General features: G+C 36.3%; 1 protein-coding gene across 1 annotated transcript; it reads left to right on the top strand.

The window, feature by feature from the left end:
* Positions 1-3,604: 3,604 nt before the first annotated feature.
* On the top strand, positions 3,605-5,801 carry LOC103457039 (neural cell adhesion molecule L1-like). Its single transcript, XM_081602021.1, has 6 exons — positions 3,605-3,650; positions 3,941-4,027; positions 4,103-4,246; positions 4,376-4,630; positions 4,957-5,244; positions 5,347-5,801. The coding sequence occupies exons 1-6, from the start codon at positions 3,605-3,607 to the stop codon at positions 5,472-5,474; spliced, it is 948 nt and encodes a 315-aa protein (XP_081458147.1). The 3' UTR covers positions 5,475-5,801.
* The last annotated feature ends 8,171 nt before the right edge of the window (positions 5,802-13,972 follow it).

Below are 13,972 nucleotides of genomic sequence, written 5' to 3'. Positions count from 1 at the left end.
TTACATTCAGAAATCCTGAATTTTAATGCATTTAGTTCATTTAAAAGATTTCAGTGCAGAATCCACTGAGGACAACAAGCTGCATCATCATTTCAATCATATTTTTACATCATTTCATCTGGCTGCTGGTTTAAAATAGGTGGTCAGTAACCACACAGTAAATATACAGTTTAATGGCTCAGAGGTATTGGTGTAACATGTGTAGAAAGAGTTAAACTAAAACCCAACAGACTCAGTACTGTGTTGATTTTCTGCCTCCTGGTATTTTACATGTTTAACTCAAACCATAAAATCACTTAAAGTTAAAATTGACTGGAAACAAGTTCTGCTATCATTTCCTGTTATCTACTGAAAGTATTATCAGAAGCTTTATGCTGTGAACAGTTATATTTGGAAATGTATTTTTATTCACTGTACCTGTTTTGTTCAAATTTATTCTCAAATTAAATCATAAGTTCTGATCAGTTTCTCAGCATTCCAGACTTTTCACCAAATACTTTTAGATTTGAGAACTACTTTTGACTTTTACTCCAATAAATACTTGTGAGGGATTTACCCTCTCCCTTACAGCTGATGGTTTTTGTGTACTTTATATATTCTAATTTATTTGGTACATGTATTTTGTGTTTGGGGGAAGTAACTTGATTTATTTACTTGTTGTAATCATTCTTTCTTTGAGGTCACCTGGTCATGTGTTGCCATGGAAGCGCGCCCATGAACAGTGCTGACAAGGTGTTTTCAATCAGCAATTTGAGTTCAGTAGGTAAGCTAATAAAAAGACAATTTCTAAAGTTTGATTATTACTTTCATGGTTATTGTATAACTTATGTTCTGGTACAAAAGATCCTACTGAGTTTTCTCTGAGCATCACGGTAATATTTATGACATTCGCTCTGATTCTAAAGTATTCCTGCTTCTCAACTGCTTGTCAGGCAGAATAAATATCACATGACCTACAAACAGAGGAGAGATGTTTACTGGTCAAAGTTCAAGTCTCTCATCATACATGCACTGCAGATCAAATCACTTTGATCAGATCACCTGATCAAAGTCAGAAATCTGTCCTGTATATTTTATCTTGAAGCCTAACTTAACAAAAAAAAAACAAGTAAAAATACCTTTTTTAATTTTTCCCATTTATCAAGTATTTTACAAATCTTTAATATTTGGAAAGACTATGATTTTAAGAGTTAATTTTAAAAAAATTGCAAAGTATAGAGAATATGTTTGTGAAAATTGCAAAAGATTTCCAATTGCCTCAGTAATGAACACGCATTTCTGACTGTGTTCATATCATGCAGGTTTTCATCGTCTCCTGCACCAATTCTAATGTTGCAGTTTCTGGCCGATGTGTGACATTTATCAGTCTTTATCTCCAACAGTGAGAGGCGGAGGTCAGGTCACCAGTCCATCACTGGGAAACATGAGAAGAAGATCCAAGTCCAGATCCTTGAGGTGTTTCTGACCAAATTAGAGAAACGAATTAACCAAACAGCCACGTTTCTGGACAGAGGGCAGGAAGAGCTGCACCTGGAAGGAACCACTGCGAGCAGCAAGGTTATAGTTTTATAAAACTAACTAAAATAATGAAAACTGAAATTGAGAAAACATTTTCCTTTACTGAAAGAAATAAAGTAAAGAGCTGCAGGGGAGGATGTAAAAAAAAAAAAAAAAAAAACTCGAAAGAGTTTTGAAATTAGATGGTTCAGCAAAAGGAAGCATCTTTATGCACCAATACCACAGAGGTGGCTGTAAATCTTAAAATGCATCTAAAAATTATTCCCCATTAATTAATACGTTGTAATTAATGAGGGAAAAACTACAACTAAATAAAATCACACTGTGAGTTTAAAACTAAGACTTTAGAATATTTGTTGTTGTGTTCATGAATCTATTTGTTAGCTTGATGTGAAATGTAGTTATTTCTCACCCAACCAGTCGGCCAGTCAACTGTCGGCAAATAACTTTTGAACTGCAGGAGGATCCAGTTGAAGATCACCCAGGAGGTTAAAATGAGATGGAACAAGATTTTCACTAGGATTTTAATCATTCATGTCTCAACGGGTCTCTGAACGCCTCCAGCTTCTCCACTGTCAAACTGTGGTTCTGAATCCAAACAGGTTTTTAGCAGGAAATGTGTCGTAATGCCACTAATACACATGATAACATGCAGCACAGCAGCTGCATGTCAGCAGATGAACCATCCAGTGGCTTCATTCAATAAAATCAGTTTTTTATTGTAGAAATTTAAAAGAACAACAAAATCCAAGGTCAGTGAAACTCTAAATGCAGCTGTAAGGAAACATCTGCTGTTTCAACAAGTTGTGTGCAGAAGACAGCGAACAGGAAGGTTCAGAGGTCAGATTGGACCAAATGTTAACTTCAGGCCTGCAGCAGAAACTATTTATTCATCACAAAGTATCAGTGGAACGTCTTCATCCGATGGTTCATCTGCTGTTAGTAAAGAGATCTGATCATCTGCTGCTCCTCTGAGCTTCACTCTTTAAATTTGATGGTTTCAGGAGGAAGTCGTGACGTCAGCAGCTGGTTTCACTGAAGATGGTGGTAAATTTACATCTATAATTCACATTTATGGTTTCGCCATTTTAAATTGTAAATTTTTTATACAGAAGTAACAGAACAACCTCATTAAATTGCAAAGCACTTATTGGTTGTCAGATCATGACATTCTTTAGATACAGACTTTAAAGATCAAACCTGAAGTGATTTAAAATCTATTTTAAGGTAAATCAGGAAAACACCTGAGTTAACTCTTAATTTGTGAATGAAAAAATGAAATCAGAGTGATTATTGTTTTATCTTTATAACTGTGACTCTGTGCAGCTGGACTGCAGCATGAAGCTCCTCACTGATGAATGAGGAGATTAACTAAACATTATTTTAACGTTTTAATCTTTACTTGACCTGAACAGTTTTAAATAATACAAAACTAAAACTGAGGCAGGTTTAAACTGACAAGTTTGTTGCATTTAATATTCAGGAAATCACAGAACATGAAGGCCAACATGCAGCTTCTCTCTGTTCGGTTATCAAAGTGAGATTTCCTCTGAAAACCACAAACATCAAACACCAACCTGACATGTTTTCTCTCCTCCGGTGGTTTTATCATAAAGCTGATCAGAACAAATTAACAGAACAAACTTTCTCCTTACAACCAGAAGAAACTCTGAGATAAATGAAGCTTCACGTCATCAGTTACTCTGGATTGAATATTAATTATATTATTAGGAATACAGTAAATTCTTAATAAAGCTGAGGTGCAGGTTAATAATTTGTTTCTTCATAGTTTTGCAGCAAATACTTGATAACTAGAAGTAAAATGATCAGAACCAGGAGATTCTTGTTTTTAGTGTTTTTACCTGTTCTGTGGACTTTTGGTGAGTAAAACATTTATTGCTGCTTTTATTTTATTATTATTCAGATGTTAGCATCAAACTACAGCTTTTAAAGGGAACCAGGATTAGTTGAACATGTTGGTCTAAATATGTCACGATTTTCCTATTAAATAAAATATTGCTGCTTGTGATACACTAAAACTTATAATTACTTCAAAAATAAACATCTTTTGTTACATTTTTCACCCATGGAGGTTGCCATGTTTTCTCCTGCTCGGATGATGACGCGGTTTGGTCTGTTATGTACCGGAGTCTATAGAATAAACACAGGAAGGCTAACTTCACTCAAGTTGTTGTTTATCAAATTGCGTTTAACTTGAGAAATTTTGGATAATGTCACACTGTGTCACTAGTGGCTGAACCAGAACCAGAACTTTTGGTTCAGTGAACATCATCTGGATCATGGAGATTATTTGCTGAGATCTTGTTTCCAGGCAGGTTTTTCTCTGATCCTTCGGAGGATCTGGGTTTCCTCCTCAACAACATTCAACTCAACTCTCACCTGTTTTTATCTCTTATTGCAGCCACTGGAACCGTGTCCTGTCTTCACAACCAGGACTGCATTTTACCATGTCGGATCGATGACGGGATCGACTCCATCACATGGAAACGTGAAAATCAACAGTCTCAGATTGTATCGTATGACCAGGGCAACTTCAGCTACTCTGAGAGCTTCAGATCCTGAGCGTCTCTGTCAGAGGATCAGATCTCTAGAGGAAACGGTGATCTGCTGCTGAGAGGAGTGAAGGTTGATGATGAGAGAAAATATTTGTGTATTGCAAATATAAATGGCACCTATGACGGACATTTTGTTGACCTTACAGTAGAAGGTAGGACACATTCATTTGAAAACATTACTTTCAAATGATAAGATTCTGAGAGTTGCACTTTTATTTTGGGATTCCCAGATACTTTTTTCTGTAAAGTTGCTCTTTTTTATTTTCTCATTTTGTTTTCAGCTCCAGTTTCTGACATCAGGATCCATCAGGATGGAAACAGGATCACCTGCAGCTCAGAGGGGATCTACCCTCAACCTGAACTCACCTGGTCCACTGAGCCTCCATCCAACACGGCTCTGAATGAAACTACCAGGATCCATCAGACTGAAGATCAGCTTTATGACATCAGCAGCTCTCTGACGGGTCCAGATCTGATCTACAGCTGCAGCATCAGAACCAGGAGGAACCAGAGGAGAGCAACTTTAGATATTCCAGGTCCAGAAAGTTCTGATAACATTTAATGAACTTAATTTGACTTTTACTGTAAACCTCATCATGAAACATGCAGATTGCTTCAATATTTACTTCATCATACTTTAATATCTGTCAATATAATTTATTGACAGAAACATTTTTACATTGATGCTGATTTATATAATATTTGTAGTTTATTCCTCTGCAGATGTTTTTATTGTTGATGTTCATGCAACACTTTATTCATTAAAGATTTCTCTGCTGATTTCTGTCTAAATGTTGTTAAAGCTTCAATCTTTCTCATTAAAGTCTAGAAACCATGAACTCATCTCTATTTTCCATTTCAGTCTCTGTGGGTTTCTCAGGTTCTCAGGTCTCAATCTGCTGCTCTTCCTTCAACATTTCTGCCTCCAGTTTGGTCTGGAGGTTCAACCACATTCAGATCATCCTGACCAAGACTGACAGAAACATCTACAACGTCTCAGAGGACTGGAGGAAACATGTGAGGGACGTTTCAGCGTCCGGCAGCCTCACGTTACAGGATCTGACCTCAGATCAGGAGGGAGTTTACAGCTGTGAGCTCAGTGACGATGAGGAGACCATTATAACTCAGCTCTATCTGAGGAGGACTGGAGGTAACGGGATTCAGAATTTAAGCTCCATTAGATGGGAAAAATCTAATGTTCTAAACTACAAATGAGTCTCTAAGCTAAACTCCTGAACTTCTTTGGTTTCAGAGAATCTGGTGGTTTCTGAACTCATCAGACGGACGGTGGTTTGTGTTGTGATTGCAGCAGCAGCAGCTGCTGGATTCATGATGCTCTACAAGAAGAAAGTGGAGGAAAGTGAAGCTCTGCAGCTTTAAACCTTTCATTCATTCATGGTAAAATGTTTTAATTCTCACATTTTACCGTCAACATGATTTATGAACTTTGATATGTTCATATTTTTTAATTCTTTCTCATATTTGCATGTATTTCAGATTTTTTTCCTAAATGAAGATTTTACCGTATGTTTCATCTTCTGCCCAGCAGGCGGCAGAAGATGAAACATCGCATTTATATTCTACCAGCTAAACTTTCTCAGAATCTTTATTGATACCATGATTTTCATTTCTGTAGAAAGATTTTTACATAATGTTTTGTTATTGTATAAATACTTTGTTCTTTAAATAAAGCAACTAAAATGTAAATGCCTTCTCCATCTTTATAACATTGATCACCAAAATACATGAGGCTGGTTTTTGTTTCTGTTCTGAATGAAATGATAAAACCTTTTACATTGTGTAATATTTTGCTACAGGAATGTCATTCGGATTCATCAGACTGGTTTCTGCTGAGTAAATGAGGGAAATGTTAGCGTCAAAGACAGCAGCAAAAACAGGAGAAATATTTTATTCAAAAGTCATATAACAACAACAGATAAGATTATTGATAGGTATTTTTCTGAAACCTTCATTAAAAGAACCACAGACAACGTATATGAATTTTATGACCAAGCTTTTGCAAAAGGAGAAAACTCAGCAAGCTGCTCCTCCAAGCCGTTCACTGAGCGCCTGAAGATCTTTGGTTACAGCTTGTCTTTTATTATCAAGCAGAAACAGGGAGGATGGCTAAAGGAGACAGCAGAGATAAATTATTACTGCACACAGGCAGTTTCTAAAATAGGGAGTATTCCGGTTTATAAGGAGGCACCTGTGGAAACGTAATTTAAGGTCTGGGAAACACAGTTTACTGTTTCACATGAAGACAAACAGGCAGATGGCGCCTCCAGGTCAGTTTATACACACAGAGGAAGAGAACACTTTAACTGAACATTAGACTGAATATGAACTAAAGTAATAACAAAATGATAATATCAAAAAATCTCTAACAATTATAAACATGGATCTGCGCAGAAAACAAAACATGATGACACAAAGTGCAGCAAACAATCAGATGATATGTTCAAACAGTAAGACAAACGTCACTAATGGCCTCATCAGTTTGTCTTCATCAAATTTTTCTACAGTCCTTCATTGAGTAAAACTCATCCTGTAGGATTTAACTTGTTATCATGAAGTTACACTCATGAGTTTACTTCCAGTTTCCCTCCGAAAAAATAAAATAAATACATTTTCAAAGCTTTCTTCAGTGCAGCTCAGTTAGAGATTATCTTCCAGATCCAGTACAATCTGTTTGAGTTATATCTACAGTATTATTTTAAGTTTAATAAAGTGTCCAAAGAAAAACATGCCCAAAATTTATTTTCCAACAAAACAGAACTATGTAGTCCTGACTGCAAACTCCAAACATTCACTATAAATTTAGATTTACTAAATTAATGACGTTCAAATATAAATGTTGCTTCAGTTGTTGAGGGTTAATAGTTTCACTTTAATCCACTGAGAATAAGATAAACATTTATTTTTAACAGTTTTCTTCATCACTGTGTCTTAGAGGAGTCATCATGTTGTAATGATTGATATCATCCTTAAATATTAGATTGTTTTCAACTGTACAAATATATTTAAAGATAAATAAAATAAATAAATAGGGCTGCACAGTGGCGCAGTTGGTAGAGCTGTTGCCTTGCAGCAAGAAGGTTCTGGGTTTGATTCCCGGCCTGGGGTCTTTCTGCATGGAGTCTCCATGTTCTCCCTGTGCATGGTGGGTTTTCTCCAGGTACTCCGGTTTCCTCCCACAGTCCAAAAACATGACTGTCAGGTTAATTGGCCTCTCCAAATTGCCCCTAGGTGTGAGTGTGTGTGTGCATGGTTGTGTGTCTCTGTGTTGCCCTGCGACAGACTGGCGACCTGTCCAGGTGACCCCGCCTCTCGCCCGAAATGTTGGCTGGAGAGGCACCACCACCTCCTGACCCCACTGAGGGAAAAAGGGTGCAAGAAAATGGATGGATGGATGGATGGATAAAATAAATATATACAGTCTTTAGGAATGAAATGTTGAAATTAGTTTTGAAATGTTGCCAGTTCAGCCACACATGAACACAAAGGAATTAATGTTTTTATGACTTTCCTCATGTTCACCTCAGTGGGGATGGAAACTGTTTGACTGAAATAATTTTGTTTCTGTAGTTTAACAGTTTGGGAGGAAATATTTTCATCTGAAAATCATGTGAGAAAGTAAGGACACCCTGGTTTTGTTTTTTCTATCATCTTTGTACATTTGGAAATGTAATATAAATTTTATAAAGACCGAGCTCATAACTGAAGAAAATATGTTTTAAAGCTCTCCATGAGTTTATCTTGGTGAGAGTGGTCGCCGTGGCGATAACTAAAGGTCATCTGAGGCCTTCAGGAAGAAGATTATAACAGCTTGATGTTCTGGTGACGAATTTTAAAAAAAAGTCCTGAACGAAAAGGAAGAAACAATTTTAATCACACTAATGGAGAAAAGTAGAAACAGCTGCTAACAAGCCTGAGTCTGTCTGTCTGAATATGTTCGTCCTAAAACAAGCAGAAGATTAAAAAAGCCTCCAAAAACCCTGAAACAATTTAATGCAACCAACTCTAAATATGTAGACAAGATCTTTAACTAAAGAAGAACAAATAAATCTAAGAAGGACAAATTCAGTCAGTCATTCTTCTCTTATGTGGGATTTTATTCTGGATGCTGTTTCAGCTGAACATCTTTATGAACAGCTTCCTGTCTATGAAACAGAGGCTGGTGACAAATTAAATGTGTTATTATATGTGGATAATTTACAGTGTATTTAAACAAATGACAAACATGTCATTTACAGTATTTTTCCATCTTTTTCCTAAATAATTTCATCCTGCCTGGGAGTCCAGATGAAAATTGGGCTCTGTTGCTAAAAGTTTCACATTTACAACATAAACTACAAGTTAAATAGTGAGAACTGTCTGTTTTAGATATTTAAAATAAAATAATATCAATAAATAAATTATAAAAAAGAAAGTGATGGGTCTTGTTAGATCTTCATCTCCCTGAGATGCAGTAAAACGGTAAAACAATGTCTTTTAGAACAGATTGGACCCTGAAATGTGCATTTATCTTTGGAGGTTGATTGTAGATAAAATCTAATTTTATTTGTATAGCACATTTCAGCAGCAAGGCATTTCAAAGTGCTTTACATAATTAACATGTGACATTGAATAAACAGTGAGAAAGAGACTTTGAAAGAGATTTTAAAAAGATAAAAACATTAAAAACATGGATCCACCTGCCCTCATGGTTTCTCCTCAGACAGTTTTAGCAGAGCGACATCTTACAAGGATTCTCAAACCTTTTTTTGTCTCGCCAGACAAAAACCAATCTGACGGGTTTATGAACAAACTTTCACTTTCTGTTGAATGGAAACAACAAAGTGACAAAGTGAAACTAAATACTCCATGAGAAAATCAGAGTGTTTCCGTCTTCCCTGGTTTAGGTTTCTGTAACAACAAATAATACCCATGAATTAATAGACATAAATATGCTTAAAATACAGTTAAATTATGGTTGATAATCATTTAAAACGTTGATGAATCAAAGTGGCATATACTGTCATGTATTTGCTCCTTTATCTCCACATTCTGGTTGGTTTCTAATAATAACAGGTGGATTTAATCCTCTATGGAACCTGACAGGTTGACTTGGGTCCATCTGCCACACCTACAAGGCGGAACTGAACTTTAATGTAAATAAACAGGACAGTTTTAGGTTGAACACCTTCACAGCTAAAACTAAGAGTAGATTTTTAGGTGTCAGGATTTTTAATCAGTGTTTTTTCATGGTGAAAATGTTCTGCTTCATGTTTTTAATGGTCCAGACTTTGACTTGGCCACTTTCAAGAGGAGGTGAGTAAATGATTTAGCTCTAATATCAGAGATCCAGCATAATGTGAGTGAGATGTTTTTACCTAAGAATGAAGCAAACATGGCCAGAAGTGATGAATATTTTATGTAATCAGTTTGAGTTTCATCAGGTTTATTAAAAGCTCAATGCTTCTACAAACTGAAACCATGTTGTTTGAAATGTCTGTTTTAATAACTGTTCAGTCAAAATGCACTGAATGTTTAACATTTATCTGCTGTTCGTGTTTGAGAGCCACAGATCACAACTTTGTGTTCAAAGTGAAACAGAATCATTACAGAACCTGAACCGTCACATCCAGCCATCAAAACAGGGCTTTGCTTTTGTAATATGAAAATCTAAAAAACACTGTTGTCTTTTAGTTTTTCTTCCCTGTGGAGAAAAACCCAGTACTGAGTCTGAGGTAATCATTCATTAAGTTAACTTTTCTTGACAAAAATGTGAAGATTCTTTTGTGTGTGATAAAATAGATGAATTTTTTCCTAAGCTGAAATTTTATAAGCTAAGATTTTGAATAAAAGTTAATATGTTGCGTATTTAATACCATTTTATAGCACGGTCAAGAAACTGCTACCTTCAGTTGTTATAGAAATGCTGAATATATGAAGTTTTATTTAGCAGTTTATTGAAATTGGGCCTGTTTTGTTGCTGCTCTTTCTGATACTCTGCCTTCAGCAGGTCATCACAACGTTTAGCTTTAACAAAGTTCATAAGAGTTTTGACCTGCAGATGTTCTGATGAGCTCAGATGATGATCAGTCCCACCAAATGTTTGCTGACTGTCATGATGCCACAGAAAAGTTGCTGCACTGAATGAACCTCTGACAAACAAACACGTTAGATTTTAGTGGATCTAACAGAGAAATAATAGAAATAAAGTGGGTCATTTTAACTGAGCTGAAACAAGAAAAGTTTATTCTGATTTAACTCCAGACAGAGAAAATAAATGCAAACATCTCTTTGTAAATATGTGGTTTTACTCCTTTTCCTCCTGCAGATCCCACAGTGACGTGTGTTTTCAGACAGAACTGCATTTTACCCTGTAATGTTGATCCCAGTTCAGATACGATCGTCCACTGGGATCTCATAACATCAGGAGGACATAATGTCCACTCCTACTATGATACTGAGGACCAGCTGGGACGGCAGGACCAGCAGTTCAAAGGTCGGACGTCTCTGTTTAAGGACCAGATCTCCAGAGGAAACGCCTCCTTAAAACTGAGAGGAGTGAAGATCCAGGATGAAGGAAGATACAGATGCTACAGCAGCACAGAGAGAGGAAGCAGGAAAACATTCATTCAGCTGAAGGTTCAAGGTAGACTGGCTTTACTGTGTGATAGGGATTTTTTGGTATTATCATTTTGTTGTTACTTTAGTTCATATTCAGTCTAATGTTAGTCAGTTTAAAGTGTTCTCTTCTTTAGTGTGTGTATGAACTAACCTGGAGGTCACAGCTGCCTGTTCATCTTCATGTGAAACAGTTTGACCGAGATTTGAACCGGGCTCAGATCGTAGGTCAGATGTTAAATTGTTTTACGACCTTTGCTGTGTTTAGGTAAAATGTTTTACGACCTCTGCTGTTTTTCCTCTGCTGTCTATCTTGCCTATCCTCCCTCTTTGAAGTTTGATAATAAAAGACAAGCTGTTCCCAAAGATTTTCAGAACACATGGTGAGCGGCTTGGAGGAGCAGTTCACTGTGCCTTCTCCTTCTGCAGAAGTTTGGTTAAAAACTCATATACGTTGTCTGTGGTTCTCTTTTTCCATGTAGGTTTCAGAAAATACCTAACACTGTGGTAGATTTTAGTTAGTGAGATTTATCTTCTCTATTCTTGATGTATTTATTTTCTTGGTTTGCAGTTTTAATAAAAGTCAGTATAAAGCTGGTAGAGAACAGGCTCATCTGCAGCTCAGAGGGGATCTACCCTAAACCTGAACTCAGCTGGTCCACTGATCCTCCGTCTGAACTGGATCTCCACAGCCCAACGATGGTCCATCAGACTGCAGAGCAGCTTTACAGCATCAGCAGCTCTCTGCTGGTCTCAGACAGTCTCAAAGACCAGATATACAGCTGCACCGTCAGCAGCAGCAGAAACAGGAAGAGAGCCTCTTTCTGTAAAAGTTAGTAACTTCATTTTTAACATTTTCTAAATATTAGCTTCATTCAGCTGCATCTTTCTTTTTAGGCAACATCTGGTGTGAATCAAAGGACGTAATGCAGCATCACATGATTTTGCTTTGATTTGGTTCACAGATGATATTTTTATTACTGCATTATTTTTCAGTAACAGGCAGATTAACACCACTGCTCAGGGTGTATAAAACTAGATCCTCTACAGTCACAGGAGTTTACATCTGACTTTTTTCTTCCCAGAGAAAGTTATGGAGGCGAGTAAAGTAATTCCAATAATAATTGGAGGATTCGGTCTGTGGGTACTGATATTTGTAATTATTTTAGGTAAGATAAGATCCCAACGTTGGTTTTTAAGTAATTTAATCAACATTTTTTATTATTTTCGTCATCTGATTCAAACTATTTTTCAGGTTTTTGTTGTTCACGATTCATAGCCATGTCCAAAACAGCGACGCATCAACAGTAAGTGACTAAAAAACAACATGTAGTTAATATTTATCTTGGAAGTAAAGGAAATGCATGAAAAATAGCTTAATGTAAAACATTTTGTCACATGTTTTACATTTATTTTTATTTTTCTCAGGTCAAACAGAGCTGCAAACCAACAGTAAGAAAATCCTCAAGAAATGTTGTTTTAAAGTCTTTTTAAATTTTAAATCTCATTTATTTTACTAAATTATACAAGACCAAATGTTTTATAAAGCAAAAAAACAAACTTTTCCTTCATTAGTAACAGTCTATATTACTAATATAGACTTTTAGTAATATATTACTAACAGTAATATATTACTGTTAGTAATATATAACAGTAATATATAACAGTTATATATTAACGACACCCAGCCGGGTGTCCTCGGATGGCGCCTAGCAGCTGACTTAGAACTGGTGCGGACCAGGGGAATCCGACTGTTTAATTAAAACAAAGCATCGCGACGGCCTGCGCTGGGTGATGACGCGATGTGATTTCTGCCCAGTGCCCAGTGGGCGCCGTTCTGGTCCAAGATGAAGAACAACAAGATGGACAACATGAAGAACCCAGCAGGAAGCAACGACTCAAGATAAACTTCAGCAAATATGAAATTATTTGTTGAGATACATTTTCAGCTAAAAACTAAAACATTTCAATTATCTGGAATCTCTGGGGAAAAGATCCGTTTTTGTTTGTGTGAATCTTTTTCTTTGTTTTTAGTTTTTCTCTGGCAGCCATATCTGCAAGACGGAGAAAATGTCGGATCCTCATGTCTTGTTTTCTACATGATTGCTCCGGTTAATAGTTTTTTTTAAAAGTTGCTGTTTGCCAAAGGTGCAGCAGAAACATGAGACAGGAGGAGATTCATGGTGAAAAGAAAGTTTGCACAAAATCCAGTCAGAGCAGAAATTTTTCTTTAAATCAAAAGTGAAAACATTTCTGTTTGGTGCAGGTCAACAGTAAAGGCAGAGAAACTTCTCCTTATTCTGTTCAAAATGAAAAAGCCTGATTGTTAACGAGGGTGGAGAAGGAAGACTTGAGAGTTTGTGATAATCTGCTGATGTGGATAAAAGGTGAGGAACAGTCAGATATGGATGGAGAGTAAAGACACAGAAAAACATCCGTATTGTAACTTAAAATAATCTAAACTCTTTGTGTTATTTGGAATAATTGATCAATATATTTACAATGATTAACAATAATTCAATGAATTAAACTTAGTTTAGTCGTTTCCATGTGAATGTGGTGGAGTCACATTTCCTGTTGAACTGCAAACAAACATTTAAAATAAAAAGTTAAAAATGCTGGAATCAGAGTTTTGATCCTAATAGTAAGTTTCCCCTGAAATGAAAGTCTGTAATTTAAGTTTGTCTGTGTTTAACGGTTTGGACCCAGAACATCAGTGAAAGCAGGTTGGAGACTTTTTCTTTGGTTTCTGGTCAAACCCTGTAGAAGAGATTCTGGCTTCATGACCTCTGATGCATGTCTTCCCTCTGTCATGAGCCACTTTCCTGTCTAAATACAGGCTGCTGTCATTTCAAAAGAAATATGCTTTATTGGTTTACTTCTTTATTTGAAGTAAACTAAATAATTTGTCAAGTTAAATCACACAACATTCATTTGTTTTTATATGTAATAATTGATTTTTTATGACATTGTTTGCACTTGGCCCCCAGCAGCAGCACTAATTAAACCACTTTTTTATTTCATAAAAATTTGCTTTAAGATGTTTAAGGTGAAAATATTTCAGAGCTTCTTCTATGAAGTCAATTCATAAAGATTGAGGCTTTGAATGAGGTGTATCTTAGGTCATAGGTCACACAGAGGACGTCTCAGACAGTCACCTAAAGGACGACAACGAATATCCACTTTATGAGATTCAGGAGCATCTTCAGCCAGAGACTCATTTGGCCAAATTGCACCACAGAGCAGCACAGAAAATCAATCAA

The sequence above is a fragment of the Poecilia reticulata genome, chromosome 20, assembly GCF_904066995.2.
Source record: "Poecilia reticulata chromosome 20, P_reticulata-male-v2, whole genome shotgun sequence".
Classification (NCBI taxonomy): Eukaryota; Metazoa; Chordata; class Actinopteri; order Cyprinodontiformes; family Poeciliidae; genus Poecilia; species Poecilia reticulata.
The sequence above is the reverse complement of the archived record's forward strand: the minus strand, read 5'-3'. Positions and strand labels throughout refer to the sequence as shown.